Source organism: Alosa sapidissima, chromosome 17 (genome assembly GCF_018492685.1).
Source record: "Alosa sapidissima isolate fAloSap1 chromosome 17, fAloSap1.pri, whole genome shotgun sequence".
NCBI lineage: Eukaryota > Metazoa > Chordata > Actinopteri > Clupeiformes > Clupeidae > Alosa > Alosa sapidissima.
This window is the reverse complement of record NC_055973.1, coordinates 17,919,407-17,933,853: the sequence shown is the minus strand read 5'-3', so window position 1 is coordinate 17,933,853 and position 14,447 is coordinate 17,919,407. Positions and strand designations below refer to the sequence as shown.

The 14,447-nt window shown below is 40.9% G+C and overlaps 1 protein-coding gene across 1 annotated transcript; it reads left to right on the top strand.

Annotated features, from left to right (window-relative positions):
• The first annotated feature begins 2,047 nt into the window (after window positions 1-2,047).
• On the top strand, window positions 2,048-8,538 carry LOC121688817 (dermatan-sulfate epimerase-like protein). The gene is made up of 2 exons (XM_042068692.1): window positions 2,048-2,792; window positions 2,892-8,538. Exon 2 carries the CDS (start codon window positions 3,193-3,195, stop codon window positions 6,820-6,822), a length of 3,630 nt encoding a protein of 1,209 aa, XP_041924626.1. The 5' UTR covers window positions 2,048-2,792; window positions 2,892-3,192; the 3' UTR covers window positions 6,823-8,538.
• The last annotated feature ends 5,909 nt before the right edge of the window (window positions 8,539-14,447 follow it).

Here is a 14,447-nt window from a genome sequence, read left to right as displayed (position 1 = left end):
CATGTTTCATGACCTCATTCAGGTCTTCTGCCTTTTTGGACATTTATTTCGCAAAACAAGTGCACATTTCTTTGATTTTAGTTTCAGCTCTTTGAAAGTGACACCAAACACAATGCCTACTTTACACATAAATGATCTATTAGAAAATAGTGTTTAGGCTTTAGAGATATTCAATATTATTTTGATGTTAGATATTAAATAAAATGACACAATATGGCAGCATTATTTTAACTACTGTATATGCTAGGATACATTACACTATAGTTACAATATGTCACAATAAAGTCATAAATTCTTATGAATGAGCGGTCATTCCCTACAGGTCAATGACAGCTCATAATAATGATTCAACACTTTTATCCTTAACTTAACACTCCCAAGTGGCTGGACCTACTGTATGTTCTATAGGCTAACGATAAAAGAAGAGAGAGCATGTTAGTGTTTGGTTCTTACATCTCACTTCTCAGCATGTCACATTTTTAATAAGGGCAGCTTTTGAGTTTACCAACCTAGTTGTGCAATATTTATGGCTCCATACACCAATGCTCCACAATCCCTCTACCCACCCCTTATAAACACACACAGATACACCTGTCTAAATTTTCTAGGATACAGTTTTCTTCATTCTTATTCATTAACTTGTGAATTGGTTTCAAACATCTACAGGTTTTAAAGAAGATGTAATGGAATTTATTTAAAAATGGATGAGGCAACAATACAATGTAATAGCATCTTTGAAATTTAAATCATTCTGTCATGTACCAAATATATTTTAATAGAAGAAAAATGATTTAAATGTGTTCATGTTATTTGATAATAAATATAACCAAATACCATGGGAACTGCTTTTTAACTTCACTGTTTTCTTTCTGATGTGGTGGGTCTCTAGAGATGCATGTGTCTTTTGAGGGAAAAAAAACACCTTCAAGGAAATGAAATGCATACACCTTAAGTGAATAGCAAGCAAAAAGCAAGCAGCGTCATTTCCATTTAGTCATCGTACTCTTGATGATGAGTAATTATCTCAGAATTGAGAGAAAATAAAAATGTTCAAAAAGCCTACAATTGGTTCCAGGAATAAACTCATCAGCAAACTCCTCATCCCTCTGATATGAGCAGATGGACAATTAACAGAAATGAACAGGGTACCTGGATGCTTTTCTTTTTTATAACCAAGAATGGATTTCATGAAGACCATGACTTTATACACACACATCACAGCAATTTCATGACAATAATTTTCTCTGCACATGGTGATAAATTAGAATTGTGAATTTGAAAGACATGTTTACAGGCCTGTATATGAATGTAGGGAGAGATTACACCATTGTGAAGAACATGACCTGGCTTTATGTTTTGGATTCACTGCTTTAGTGTCACTGGATTTAGTCCATGTAAGCTCCCAGTAGTTGGTATTTTGAATCTGACCTCTATTCCTTTTCCCCCCTGAATCTAAGGATGAGGTCTATCCATTCTCATTTTGTCCTCTGTCTCTCTCTATCCTTTGGGACCAGACTTTGTGAATTCCCTCAAGCTAGTGGCTCAGTATGGTGATGAAGTGCAGTCTCAACTAAACCTACTGTAGTTTTAAAATGTAAAGAAAAACAAGATATACAGGCATATTCAAAAGTATAGCCTGCACACTGAGAGCTTAATATAACATAAATTGTGGCAAAATGCTATATGAACAAACTCGGGATATTGTACACTAGGGCTAATTGATTGATTGATTGATTGATTGATTGACATGCATAGCTGTGCATATTCGTGGATATTATTAGATGAAACTTCAACCAACCTGTTTTTCTATAACCTTTACATTTTAACATATCTGATCATCTAGACATTTAGTTCACCTGGTAGAGCTAAGACAGAGAGAAGGAGGGGAAGAGAGATAGTGGCAGAGACCAGAGAGAGAGAGAGAGAGAGAGAGAGCCCTCTGTAGGCTATGTGTTGTACTATTCCGATAAATGAAAGAAAACAGCCACACCATCGTAGCTTAGCCTACATGTAATACAACGGAGGCACAACCACAAGTTCCGTGTTCCTAGCACGCTCTGCGAAATTCTGCGGCAGATAGAGGAAAATGCCCGCTTAGAACACGAAATGGTCATTCTCATCAGATGTTTTACATGAAAGACGGCGTGTTCTTTTGTATTATTATTTAACAGTTCCACTGTTTAAGTACCTGGTTTATCGAACTTCCTCTGAACTTGTCCAATAACGGAGTAATTCTGAGAAGCCTTAGGGGTGGATGGGCAGCCTACCAGTAGGTGGAGAAATGAACTGTTACTCATCTAAAACGAACGAAACCTTGTTCAACGCAGACATTACACACAGGACTGGCTGCGGTGTCAGGTGCGGAAATGCTCCAGTTAGTTTGGTGTGTGCATGTTGCTGTCGGGGCGAGGAGAATAAAAACCCTGTGGCTGGCTGCCATTGGACCGGACACTGACTGGGGCTGACTGATGTTTGTCCACGGGAATATGTTTTGGCGAAGGAAGATCAATACTACTTTGACGCTGGTCACAAGAGAAGGTGCCAGCCTCCATATTCTCTCTCATACCGTCTAAAGAGGACCTGTCTGCAGAATCGAATGGATATAGCCCACTAACATCTGATCGCGTTCAATGTAAACCTGTCATCTCTTCTTGCTAATATTACTACTGGTCGATCCTTTTTGGATTACTTGAACAGGACTTTTGTTTTTACGAAAAAGATTGACCCAACACGATTGTGTCTAATTTTAATATTCGCTCGGAGGTGAACACTACATGATCCTGTTTCCAGATGTAAGTTGGACCGATGCGCTTGGTGTTGCTGAAATGTATGCTTCAGTCAGACTTTTGTGCTAAGCCTACCTAAATTATTTCACTCTCTTCCTTTTGCAGGACTCCTCATATTTATGACAAATAACCACAGACTTGTACTGAAGCTCCCACTTCTGTGAATGGTAGCGCACCAGAAGAGAGGATGTCAAATGAAACAAGCTCATATATCACCTACTTTAGTTGGAAAGGTTAAAGCCAAAAGGATCACTGACATTTGTTATATATTCATCTGTGAGAGACCAGTGCATGTCTCTGTAACTGAGTTTAAAAATGGACGAAATATTTGAACTGGATATAATAATTCAAGGACTTGCAGTCATGACAATTTAATGGGATTAAAAGACAGAACTTTGAGTTCATCATGGCTGAGAAGTGCATTCAACACTTCATATTTTTTGTTTACTTATTTACTACTGGAGATTTTTTTTCTGGTATTTTCAATGCATCTGACAAAGATTTTTTTAGTGACTATGGGCAGCTAAAACTTACAGAGGACAGAATACCTGAACTCCGAAAGCTTCAAGCCAGTAATCCTCATCCCAACCTCTATTTTAACCAAGCGGATATACAAGTTATGAGACAAAGGTCCACTACTACACACAGCCACATCTTCAAAGTCATCAGGGCAGCCGTCTTGACTATGCTCTCCAGTCCTCCGCTCTACATGCCTCCAGCTAAGTATGAGGAGTTCTCCAGCAAGTGGAATGAGATTTATGGCAACAACTTACCACCTCTGGCACTGTACTGTTTACTGGCTCCAGAGGACTCAGCTGCCCTGCAGTTTCTAGTTAAGTTCATGGACCGCATGGCGGAGTACCCAGACTGGAAAGTCACAAGTGCACCGAATGACGAGGTGCCCATGGCTCACTCACTCACTGGTTTTGCAACTGCCTTTGACTTTATTTATTCTTATCTGGACCAACAAAGACGTGATCTTTATCTGAGCAGATTACGTAGAGAAACGGAGGAGTTGTATGAGACATCTAAATACAGAGGCTGGGGAAAGCAGTTTCTTCAAAATCACCAGACCACTAATATCCTCGCCATTTTAACTGGTGCTATTGTGGTAGGCACACACAACGACCCAGAGAGCATGGTTTGGAAGCAAGTTTCCGTTAACTATATGGAAAAAACAATGTTCTTACTTAACCATGTTGTAGATGGCTCTTTAGATGAAGGTGTGGCGTATGGGAGTTACACAGCTAAGTCAATCACACAATATGTGTTTCTTGCACAGCGCCACTTTAATATTGATAACACACAAAACAACTGGCTGCGTAATCACTTTTGGTTTTATTATGCTACCTTGTTACCAGGTTTCCAAAGGACAGTTGGCATAGCTGACTCCAATTACAACTGGTTCTATGGACCGGAGAGTCAGCTAGTTTTCTTGGATAGCTTTGTAATGAAAAATGGCACAGGCAACTGGCTTGCGCAACAAATAAGGAAACACAGACCTAAAGATGGCCCAATGGGGCAGTCCTCAGCTCAGCGTTGGACAACACTACATACTGAGTTTATTTGGTACAATGCTCACCTGACATCCCAGCCCCCTCATGATTATGACACACCTAAAATGCATATTTTCTCAAACTGGGGGGTTGTAACATATGGAGCAGGCTTACCCAACAATCAGGGCAACACTTTTCTCTCTTTTAAATCTGGGAAGCTGGGTGGCAGGGCTGTCTATGACATTGTCCATGCCAAGCCCTACACGTGGGTTGATGGTTGGAACAGCTTTAACCCAGGACATGAACACCCAGACCAAAACTCCTTTACTTTTGCCCCTAATGGACAAGTGTTTGTATCGGAGGCCCTTTACGGGCCCAAATACAGCTACTTGAACAATGTGCTGGTCTTCAGTCCTTCCCCCACCAGCCAGTGTAATGCCCCTTGGGAGGGCCAGCTTGGTGAGTGTGGCAAGTGGTTGAGGTGGACAGATGAGGGTGTGGGAGAGAGTGCTGGTGAGGTGGTAGCAGCCTCATCTCACCGCGACTCCATGTTTGTTAGTGGTGAGTCTGCCCCAGCCTATTCCTCTGCCATGAGATTGAAGAGTGTTTACAGGGCTCTTGTGCTGCTCAACTCCCAGACTTTGTTAGTGGTTGATCATGTGGAAAAAGAGGAAGACTCACCAGTGAAAACACTTAGTGCATTCTTTCACAACCTTGACATTGACTTTAAATATGTCCCCTATAGATTCATGGACAGGTACAGTGGAGCGCTGATGGATGTTTGGGATGCCCATTACAAAATGTTCTGGGTTGATAGTCAGGGTTTTAGCCCAGACACTAGAATCCAGGAGGCAGAGCAGGCAGCGGAGTTTAAAAAAAGGTGGACGCAGTTCATAAATGTCACCTTTCCGATGCAGACTACAATAAGCAGAATGGCCTATGTGATGCATGGGCCCTATGTCAAAATATCCGGCTGTAGATTTATTGATGACAGCAAAAATGGAGTGCGGTTGTCAGTCATCATTAACAACACGGAGAAAATAATTTCCATTGCAACCAACCACCGAGACATAGGGGCACGTTCCAACTACCTTGGTTTTGGCGGATATGCCAAAATTGAAGACAGACATCAAATTATCCGTTTTGGCCTTGGTGCACAACTCATCCCAAAGCAAACTACAGTTGACAGTCAGCTGTTTGACTTTGGGTTCACAGTAAATGTGATAGCAGGTGTAATACTTTGTGCTGCCATTGGATTTTTGACACTACAGAGGAAATTCTATGTGTGCTTTAGCAAGCTGATGCGCTACGCCCTCCTCTCTGTTCTCATCCTCTGGATTTTTGAACTGCTGTTTGTCTCAAATAGCTGTGACCAGCTACTGTGTGGGGTGAAGTGGAAAGGTGTTGCCACCAACCCTGAGGTCAGCAAACAGATGAGGCTTTATGACCAGCACCACTTTCCTCTGCCGACTGTCGTCATAACAACTTTGCCTGGATCAGGGTCGGAGATTCTTAAACACCTTTTCTATAACAACTCCGATTTTGTCTACCTGCGTGTTCCCACAGAGCACCTCGATATCCCAGAGACTGAGTTTGAGTTTGACTCCTTGGTGGACGCCTGTGAGTGGTCCAGAGCGGATGCCCAGCGGGGAAAGTACAAAATCATCCAGGGCTGGCTGCACTCGCTGGTCCACGACACCCATCTGCACCTGCAGAATATTCCCCTCCATGAGCCAGTGAGAGTGAAGGTGTCCTCCAGGTCCAGCTCTTCAAGGGACCGGAGGAAAAGAGCCAGAAGGAGAGAGCTGGCAGCTGACGTGAGGGGGAAAGTGCGGGGGAGCATCGAACGAGATGTGGAGTATGTACGCGAGTTACGCAGGCACATTGGTATGTATCCTAATTCGCGAGTGGTGCTAAATCTCAGAAGTGGCAGCTGGACATTAAAACTACCTTTTATACAGGAAGTGGTAGGACCCTCTCTGAGGGCTATTTATGTGGTCAGGGACCCCCGGGCATGGATTTTTCTAATGCTCTATAACAGCAAGCCAAGCTTGTATTCCCTTAAAAACATTCCACAGCACTTGGCCCTGATGTTTAAAGAGGACATCAACAGGGACAGATGCCCGGCCTTTGCCCAAGAGTATCGGCCACTCTGGCGACTCCTTTCACGGTCAGAGACAAACCCTGTCCTGCTGCTTGCCCACTTGTGGCTAGCACACACCTCTGCCGTCCTCCGCATCAGTGCCACACTGCCGGAGGAGGCATACCTGCAGGTGAGGTTTGAGGATGTGGTAAACTTTCCGCAGGACACAGCGGAGAGGATTCACTCATTCCTTGGTGTCCCGGTCACACCCTCAGCACTAAACCAACTGATGTTCACCACTTCTACAAATCTGTACAATTTAATGTATGAAGGGGACATATCACCAGACAACATCAACATCTGGAGGCAGAACATGCCTCGGAAGGAAATCAGACTCATTGAAGACACGTGTGGCTTTTTGATGAAGAGGCTTGGATATTCCAGGTATAACAGTTAAATGCTGCAGGTCAGCTGTTATAATGCATATTTATTTAGGCTTTTTATTCTGTTGTGTATTTTTGCACTGATGGGAAGTCTGAGCCCGTTTACATTAAGCAGAGGAGTAAAAGGGAATTTTGAAAAGGTACAGGTGATGCTGATAATTTTCTTGTAATGTCTGAGTAATCATTTTTGGTATAATTTCTTGTTAAATAAGTGAAATTTTTATATTAAAATGAGATTAAGGGGAAAATGTTTTTTCCTGTTATTCAGTACAAGGAACATTGTCTGAATGTTTTACTGTTTATTTTGGTGTGAACTTTTTAACTTAGTTGCCTCTGAGAATATATGTACACATTATATTATTTTTGTATTTACCATACCTGAATCTGTAAAGAACTGTTATTCTTTTCAAAACACAAATATAATATGTCAGATGTCGCATAACAATGTGTTTTAACTTGGTGAGGAAGTGCTCATTGTGAAACTGTTGGAGTGTGGCTCTCACTCATGATTGTGATGACTGTGTGTCAGTAATTTTGCACTCTGCTGTAGAGATTGCTGGGCTTATGCTGCAGATACTGTGTGTAGTGTTTTAAGCCAGAGAAGAGGTGCTGGAACTGTAATTGACTTGAAAGCTTAAGCTTAGTCTGCATTGTGTAAAATCGAGGGTGTTAGCTGTAATCTCCTGAGAGAAACATATTAAAGCTTAAAGCTTTGTATTACAATACACATGCAAGCCCAAAGGTTCAGTTACTAAAATATCTCCTTTTTTTTTTTTTTTTTTTTTTTTTTTTTTTAATCTATGTCAGTGAATATATTCAAACTCCCACTCCACACCCACTCTCCTCTCTTCTCAAAGGGCTGCAGAGTGCAGCTGATAGTGATAGACACCTCCAAAACCAGCCGCCACATATTTCGACAGGCATCAGACGAAGATCAAACTAAAGTTTGTCTCCCAGGATTTGAATTCATTCTCAGTTCATCCGCATCTCTGAATCATCGTTGCTAAGCATATCATTCCTACAATATGCCGTAACCAAACCCATAGAACTCTGCTGCAGCGATACTCATATAAACGCCCCAAAGAAATGCAGATGATTCCCAGCTCTCATTTCCTATAGTGGTCAGTCACCTGTACTTCACCATTATGCTACAATGGTAGTGTGTAGGGCAGGACAGTTGTATTAGATGTGGACATTGAAAAGTGATGCTGAGAGATCTTTGGGTCATAATTAGATCTTGTCTCAGTTCAGACAATACATCCCTCAGAAGTCGCTGTTACTTTTAGGTGCTTTGGGTTTTTTTTCTTAGAAAGAACTTTTGAAACCTTCAAATATATAATGTGAGCCTTGAAATATATAGCCTAATGACAGTACTTTTAGCATTATAAACAGTTGATATGTATTTGCATATCATTTCTTACTGCACAGGGACAAGAGGCAGATGAGCTTGGTCTTGCACTGTATTTATCCAAGAATCTTTTTTGTGTCGCAAAACATAACTGTTGCTTATTTGGAGGCCTTGATGTTGTGGACATTGAATGTGTGTTGACAACAATATTCTCTCTGTCTCTATTTTTCCTGTCATAACCTACCCTTATATTCTGTATATCAGTTCATATTTGCAGGGTTGTGTTTTGATGCTTTTGTGGCCTTGGAATTTTAAAAGAGCATTCTATGAATTGTTCTCACAATGTTTATTTGGCTCATTAAATAATGTTAATTAAAAATACATTTTCAGCACAAGTAATCACTTTTTCACCGTATTTTTTAACACCTCTGTCACTTGTTGATTATCACACTCCTCTCCAGCTCCTTCCCCTTCCCTGGATAATCCAGTTCACTTCCTATTCCATCTCAGTTGTCCTACTCACTTGTCCTATGGTCTCCCGAGACACTAATGAAGAGCAGTTGTCATGTGTGACTACAGCGAACTCGCTGGCCATGCTGTTACAGGCAGATGACGGACGCCTAACAGCGTGCATGTTGGATACAGCTGAAACAGCACAGCTATTAATGTAATGTGAAAAATGCATGCTACCCTTTACGTTAATGAGTACAGAGACTCAAAAAACTTGTCCAGATGTGAGCACTGGCACCAAGAGCTTGTTTCTCCCCCTCCCTGCATGTGCAATGAGGAAGCTGTGGCTTTCACTCTCACTGAGATACACACTGCTACAAAGCATTGAAGCACTGTTGTGGACAAACCAAGAACCTGTTATACAGGAAATGTGAAATGGTGAATATTAATAGGTTCAGATTCATAGGTGGAATAATAGGTGCATGTGTTGTGAGAGAACAAAGGGCATTTAAATGAAATATGTTGAAATAGTATGGAAGCACAACAACAAAATATTTAGTATTTAAAGATTTAGTGTGAAGGTATGATCTAGATCTAGTTTGCCTTTTAAGAACTGTCCGAGGAAAACACATTGAAATTAGCCCATACAGGCTTATATAACTACATTTGTCTGTTGATCAATGAATATTCAGTTGTGGTTTAAAAAACTTCTAACATAATATATTAACCCATGGGCGGATTATGAACTTTCGGGCCGCTGGGCCCAGATGTATTAAGGGCTCCCCACTAATTGTCGCATTTTGGGGATGGCCAATACTAAATTCAATCAGATTCATAGCCTACATCCTGATTTGTTGATATTGAGGCAATGATTCCATGCAAAGGCTTGGGCTTCAGGGCCCCCTGAACCCCTGGGCCCGGTAGGCCCGTGCAGTAATCCATCCCTGTATTAACCATGACCAATTTCACCACAGAATTAATGTTTAACTGGCATGGACTAAAATGGCAAGTCCAGTCTGGCTCAAACCATTTTTATGTGGAATATTTACAAAATATGAAAGGCTCTTGTGCATTATGACTTAAATATGTCCTTGCATTCCTTTTATTTGTGTGGGTAAAGATAATAAGGACATTATCTCACTTGTTGATTATCACACTCCTCTCCAGCTCCTTCCCCTTCCCTGGATAATCCAGTTCACTTCCTATTCCATCTCAGTTGTCCTACTCACTTGTCCTATGGTCTCCCGAGACACTAATGAAGAGCAGTTGTCATGTGTGACTACAGCGAACTCGCTGGCCATGCTGTTACAGGCAGATGACGGACGCCTAACAGCGTGCATGTTGGATACAGCTGAAACAGCACAGCTATTAATGTAATGTGAAAAATGCATGCTACCCTTTACGTTAATGAGTACAGAGACTCAAAAAACTTGTCCAGATGTGAGCACTGGCACCAAGAGCTTGTTTCTCCCCCTCCCTGCATGTGCAATGAGGAAGCTGTGGCTTTCACTCTCACTGAGATACACACTGCTACAAAGCATTGAAGCACTGTTGTGGACAAACCAAGAACCTGTTATACAGGAAATGTGAAATGGTGAATATTAATAGGTTCAGATTCATAGGTGGAATAATAGGTGCATGTGTTGTGAGAGAACAAAGGGCATTTAAATGAAATATGTTGAAATAGTATGGAAGCACAACAACAAAATATTTAGTATTTAAAGATTTAGTGTGAAGGTATGATCTAGATCTAGTTTGCCTTTTAAGAACTGTCCGAGGAAAACACATTGAAATTAGCCCATACAGGCTTATATAACTACATTTGTCTGTTGATCAATGAATATTCAGTTGTGGTTTAAAAAACTTCTAACATAATATATTAACCCATGGGCGGATTATGAACTTTCGGGCCGCTGGGCCCAGATGTATTAAGGGCTCCCCACTAATTGTCGCATTTTGGGGATGGCCAATACTAAATTCAATCAGATTCATAGCCTACATCCTGATTTGTTGATATTGAGGCAATGATTCCATGCAAAGGCTTGGGCTTCAGGGCCCCCTGAACCCCTGGGCCCGGTAGGCCCGTGCAGTAATCCATCCCTGTATTAACCATGACCAATTTCACCACAGAATTAATGTTTAACTGGCATGGACTAAAATGGCAAGTCCAGTCTGGCTCAAACCATTTTTATGTGGAATATTTACAAAATATGAAAGGCTCTTGTGCATTATGACTTAAATATGTCCTTGCATTCCTTTTATTTGTGTGGGTAAAGATAATAAGGACATTATCTCACTTGTTGATTATCACACTCCTCTCCAGCTCCTTCCCCTTCCCTGGATAATCCAGTTCACTTCCTATTCCATCTCAGTTGTCCTACTCACTTGTCCTATGGTCTCCCGAGACACTAATGAAGAGCAGTTGTCATGTGTGACTACAGCGAACTCGCTGGCCATGCTGTTACAGGCAGATGACGGACGCCTAACAGCGTGCATGTTGGATACAGCTGAAACAGCACAGCTATTAATGTAATGTGAAAAATGCATGCTACCCTTTACGTTAATGAGTACAGAGACTCAAAAAACTTGTCCAGATGTGAGCACTGGCACCAAGAGCTTGTTTCTCCCCCTCCCTGCATGTGCAATGAGGAAGCTGTGGCTTTCACTCTCACTGAGATACACACTGCTACAAAGCATTGAAGCACTGTTGTGGACAAACCAAGAACCTGTTATACAGGAAATGTGAAATGGTGAATATTAATAGGTTCAGATTCATAGGTGGAATAATAGGTGCATGTGTTGTGAGAGAACAAAGGGCATTTAAATGAAATATGTTGAAATAGTATGGAAGCACAACAACAAAATATTTAGTATTTAAAGATTTAGTGTGAAGGTATGATCTAGATCTAGTTTGCCTTTTAAGAACTGTCCGAGGAAAACACATTGAAATTAGCCCATACAGGCTTATATAACTACATTTGTCTGTTGATCAATGAATATTCAGTTGTGGTTTAAAAAACTTCTAACATAATATATTAACCCATGGGCGGATTATGAACTTTCGGGCCGCTGGGCCCAGATGTATTAAGGGCTCCCCACTAATTGTCGCATTTTGGGGATGGCCAATACTAAATTCAATCAGATTCATAGCCTACATCCTGATTTGTTGATATTGAGGCAATGATTCCATGCAAAGGCTTGGGCTTCAGGGCCCCCTGAACCCCTGGGCCCGGTAGGCCCGTGCAGTAATCCATCCCTGTATTAACCATGACCAATTTCACCACAGAATTAATGTTTAACTGGCATGGACTAAAATGGCAAGTCCAGTCTGGCTCAAACCATTTTTATGTGGAATATTTACAAAATATGAAAGGCTCTTGTGCATTATGACTTAAATATGTCCTTGCATTCCTTTTATTTGTGTGGGTAAAGATAATAAGGACATGGCACATTGAAAATAAAACAAACAAAAAAACTGGTCCCAGGAGAGATGTTATCCTTTTTTTCTTCCATCAGCTCAGTTTTCTCATTAATTAACCTTTACAGCATCCATAATAATTCTTGCAGGATGTGAGTGTATGAGAGCTATGATGAAGGTCAATGCTCTGTGGCACAGCTATATGGAGGATGCAGTCCCAACATACAGTAATTTCCTGTGTATTAGCCACATTGTGTATAGACCGCAGGACAGTGTTTTATGCAAGTTAAAAAAACAAAACCATATTAATACCATATTAACGGCCCCGTGTACTTACATCATAGCAGAGGAAACTTTGCAAAATCAATGTATAAACCTTGGCTAATAGCTGGGAAATTACAGTATTGCTATGTAATACAGGAACCCATGGCAGAGAGGAAAGCTAGTTTGGAGATCACACAAGGAACTGTTATGTGCCCTTCCATAAATTAGATGGCTTACTTCTTCTTTATTAGAGCCTGATTTCTCAGCTTGGTATTCCATATTTTCCTGTTGGAAGATGCAAAAGGCTCTTTGCCAACGGTTGAGGTGTGGATCAGCCTGATTGGGATTAATCTGACATGACTGGAGAAGAAATATAGGGCATCATTAATTTGCGCCTGAAAATGAGCCACCTCTGTGAAAATGGAAACTCTTGTGCCAAAAAAATGGGGTGAGTGGATGAATAATGAATGGTTTTGTTGTACATTTTTAGGGGCAACACTCCATCCATGTTCTCTTGTGATCATAGGGCAAAACATATATTTTATCTAGACATTGCTCAAGCAAGGTTCTTCTCTTTCTCATAGGTACAAAGCAGGGACTTGTATAATTGTTAATAATGTGCATTTGAGTTGAGTGCAAAGCAAAAAAAAAAAAAAAAAAACTGACTTGAGTCTCCCTTTTGACCAAATAACAAGTACTGAGACAGAATACCGAGTCAGAGGGTTAATTTCTGTTGTTTCTAGTGTTTCATTCCTAAAAGCATGGTCCTTTTATCTGCAAAAGGCTAATGGATGAGGTCACTGTGTGTGTCAGTGTAATTCAACCCGCTCAGTAATTCATTTACACCTGCCTGCCTGCTTGTTCTTTTATTTCTTCTGATGAATCCTGCGAGAAAAACACTAATCCTGAGATGCCTAATGTGTTGCTTTGTCCTTCAGCCTCAGTCAGTCTCTTTCAAATATTTCTTAAATAATACCTTAATGGATCCGCTTTCTTTTACACTCCATGCAGCCATCTTAGAGGCTTACATATAACTTGTCTTTTGCAAATTTCAAACGTGACAGTAACATTTTGTTAGATTTGTTGGTTTGGGTAATTTTGTCTGCATTTGTCCATGGAAGGAGCTGGACTGTGTGAGAGAGAAGCAACCATGACTCAGTCAGGGAAACACTTGGTTGCTGTTTTTCCATTTGCAAAAACGCAAGAATTGTCTTACAGTATAAGACTACTCTGCCTTAACCTGCCATTTGAATCCCCATACGTCTTACAGGAAGGCTACATGACAGAAGGATGACTTTAGAATGATCTTTTTTGTACACTAAAACAGGAAGTCTTTTAGGAAGTCTTTTAGTGTACAAAAAAGATCATTCTAAAGTCATCCTTCTGTCATGTAGCCTTCCTGTAAGACTGTTCTTCAAGACTTGTTAATGGTCTTAAGATAATTGTTAGAGACACATTAATTGGTTTTCCTGTCTTGTAGATTAGGGATGAAACATAATGTAATCTACATGAGATCATGTAAGGCTTGCTGCACAGCATATATGATTCTCAAACCCCCCTTCATTTGAGGGTAAAGTAGGAGGCAATCACTTGCAGCACCTTATTAGGGCTCAGCATGTTGTGGGTCTAGGGAATGAAATGTCGGATTCATGAAAAGCACGGATTAGCGGCTCAGCACACCACCTGTAAGGCGCTGGATGGGAATGCAACCGTGTGCCGACTCAGTTCTCACTCTCACACTCTCATTTTTCTGCAGTGCAAAATCAGGGTAGCTGAATAATGTGTAATAATCCCATATAACACAAGAATTGACCTTACTAGATCATACAGTACCTCAGCTGCCAATGATAAAGCAGTCATTTTAGAGAAGTTTTCCGTCTGTATGAACCCATGGAAAAGCATTAACTATAAGAGCAGACCTAAGACTTTCTTGTCTGTGCACAAACAGGAGGTGAGACCATTGCTCCACTTGTACGTTTAACGTTTCAGGGCAAACAACCTGAGAATGTCAAAAATCGGCCATGGGAAGCATGACTGAAACATGGTGTCGAGTCAAATTGGTTGTTAAAATAACAGTTGGAGAGAGTTGGAGATTTCCCAGAACATATGCTGCCTGTAAACAGGAATATAAGCAACACTTTCACTGTTGACTGACAAAC

Bases quoted from the DNA above. Each gene is read 5' to 3' on its own strand.
- LOC121688817 (XM_042068692.1), top strand. From the start codon at position 3,193: ATGGCTGAGAAGTGCATTCAACACTTCATATTTTTTGTTTACTTATTT.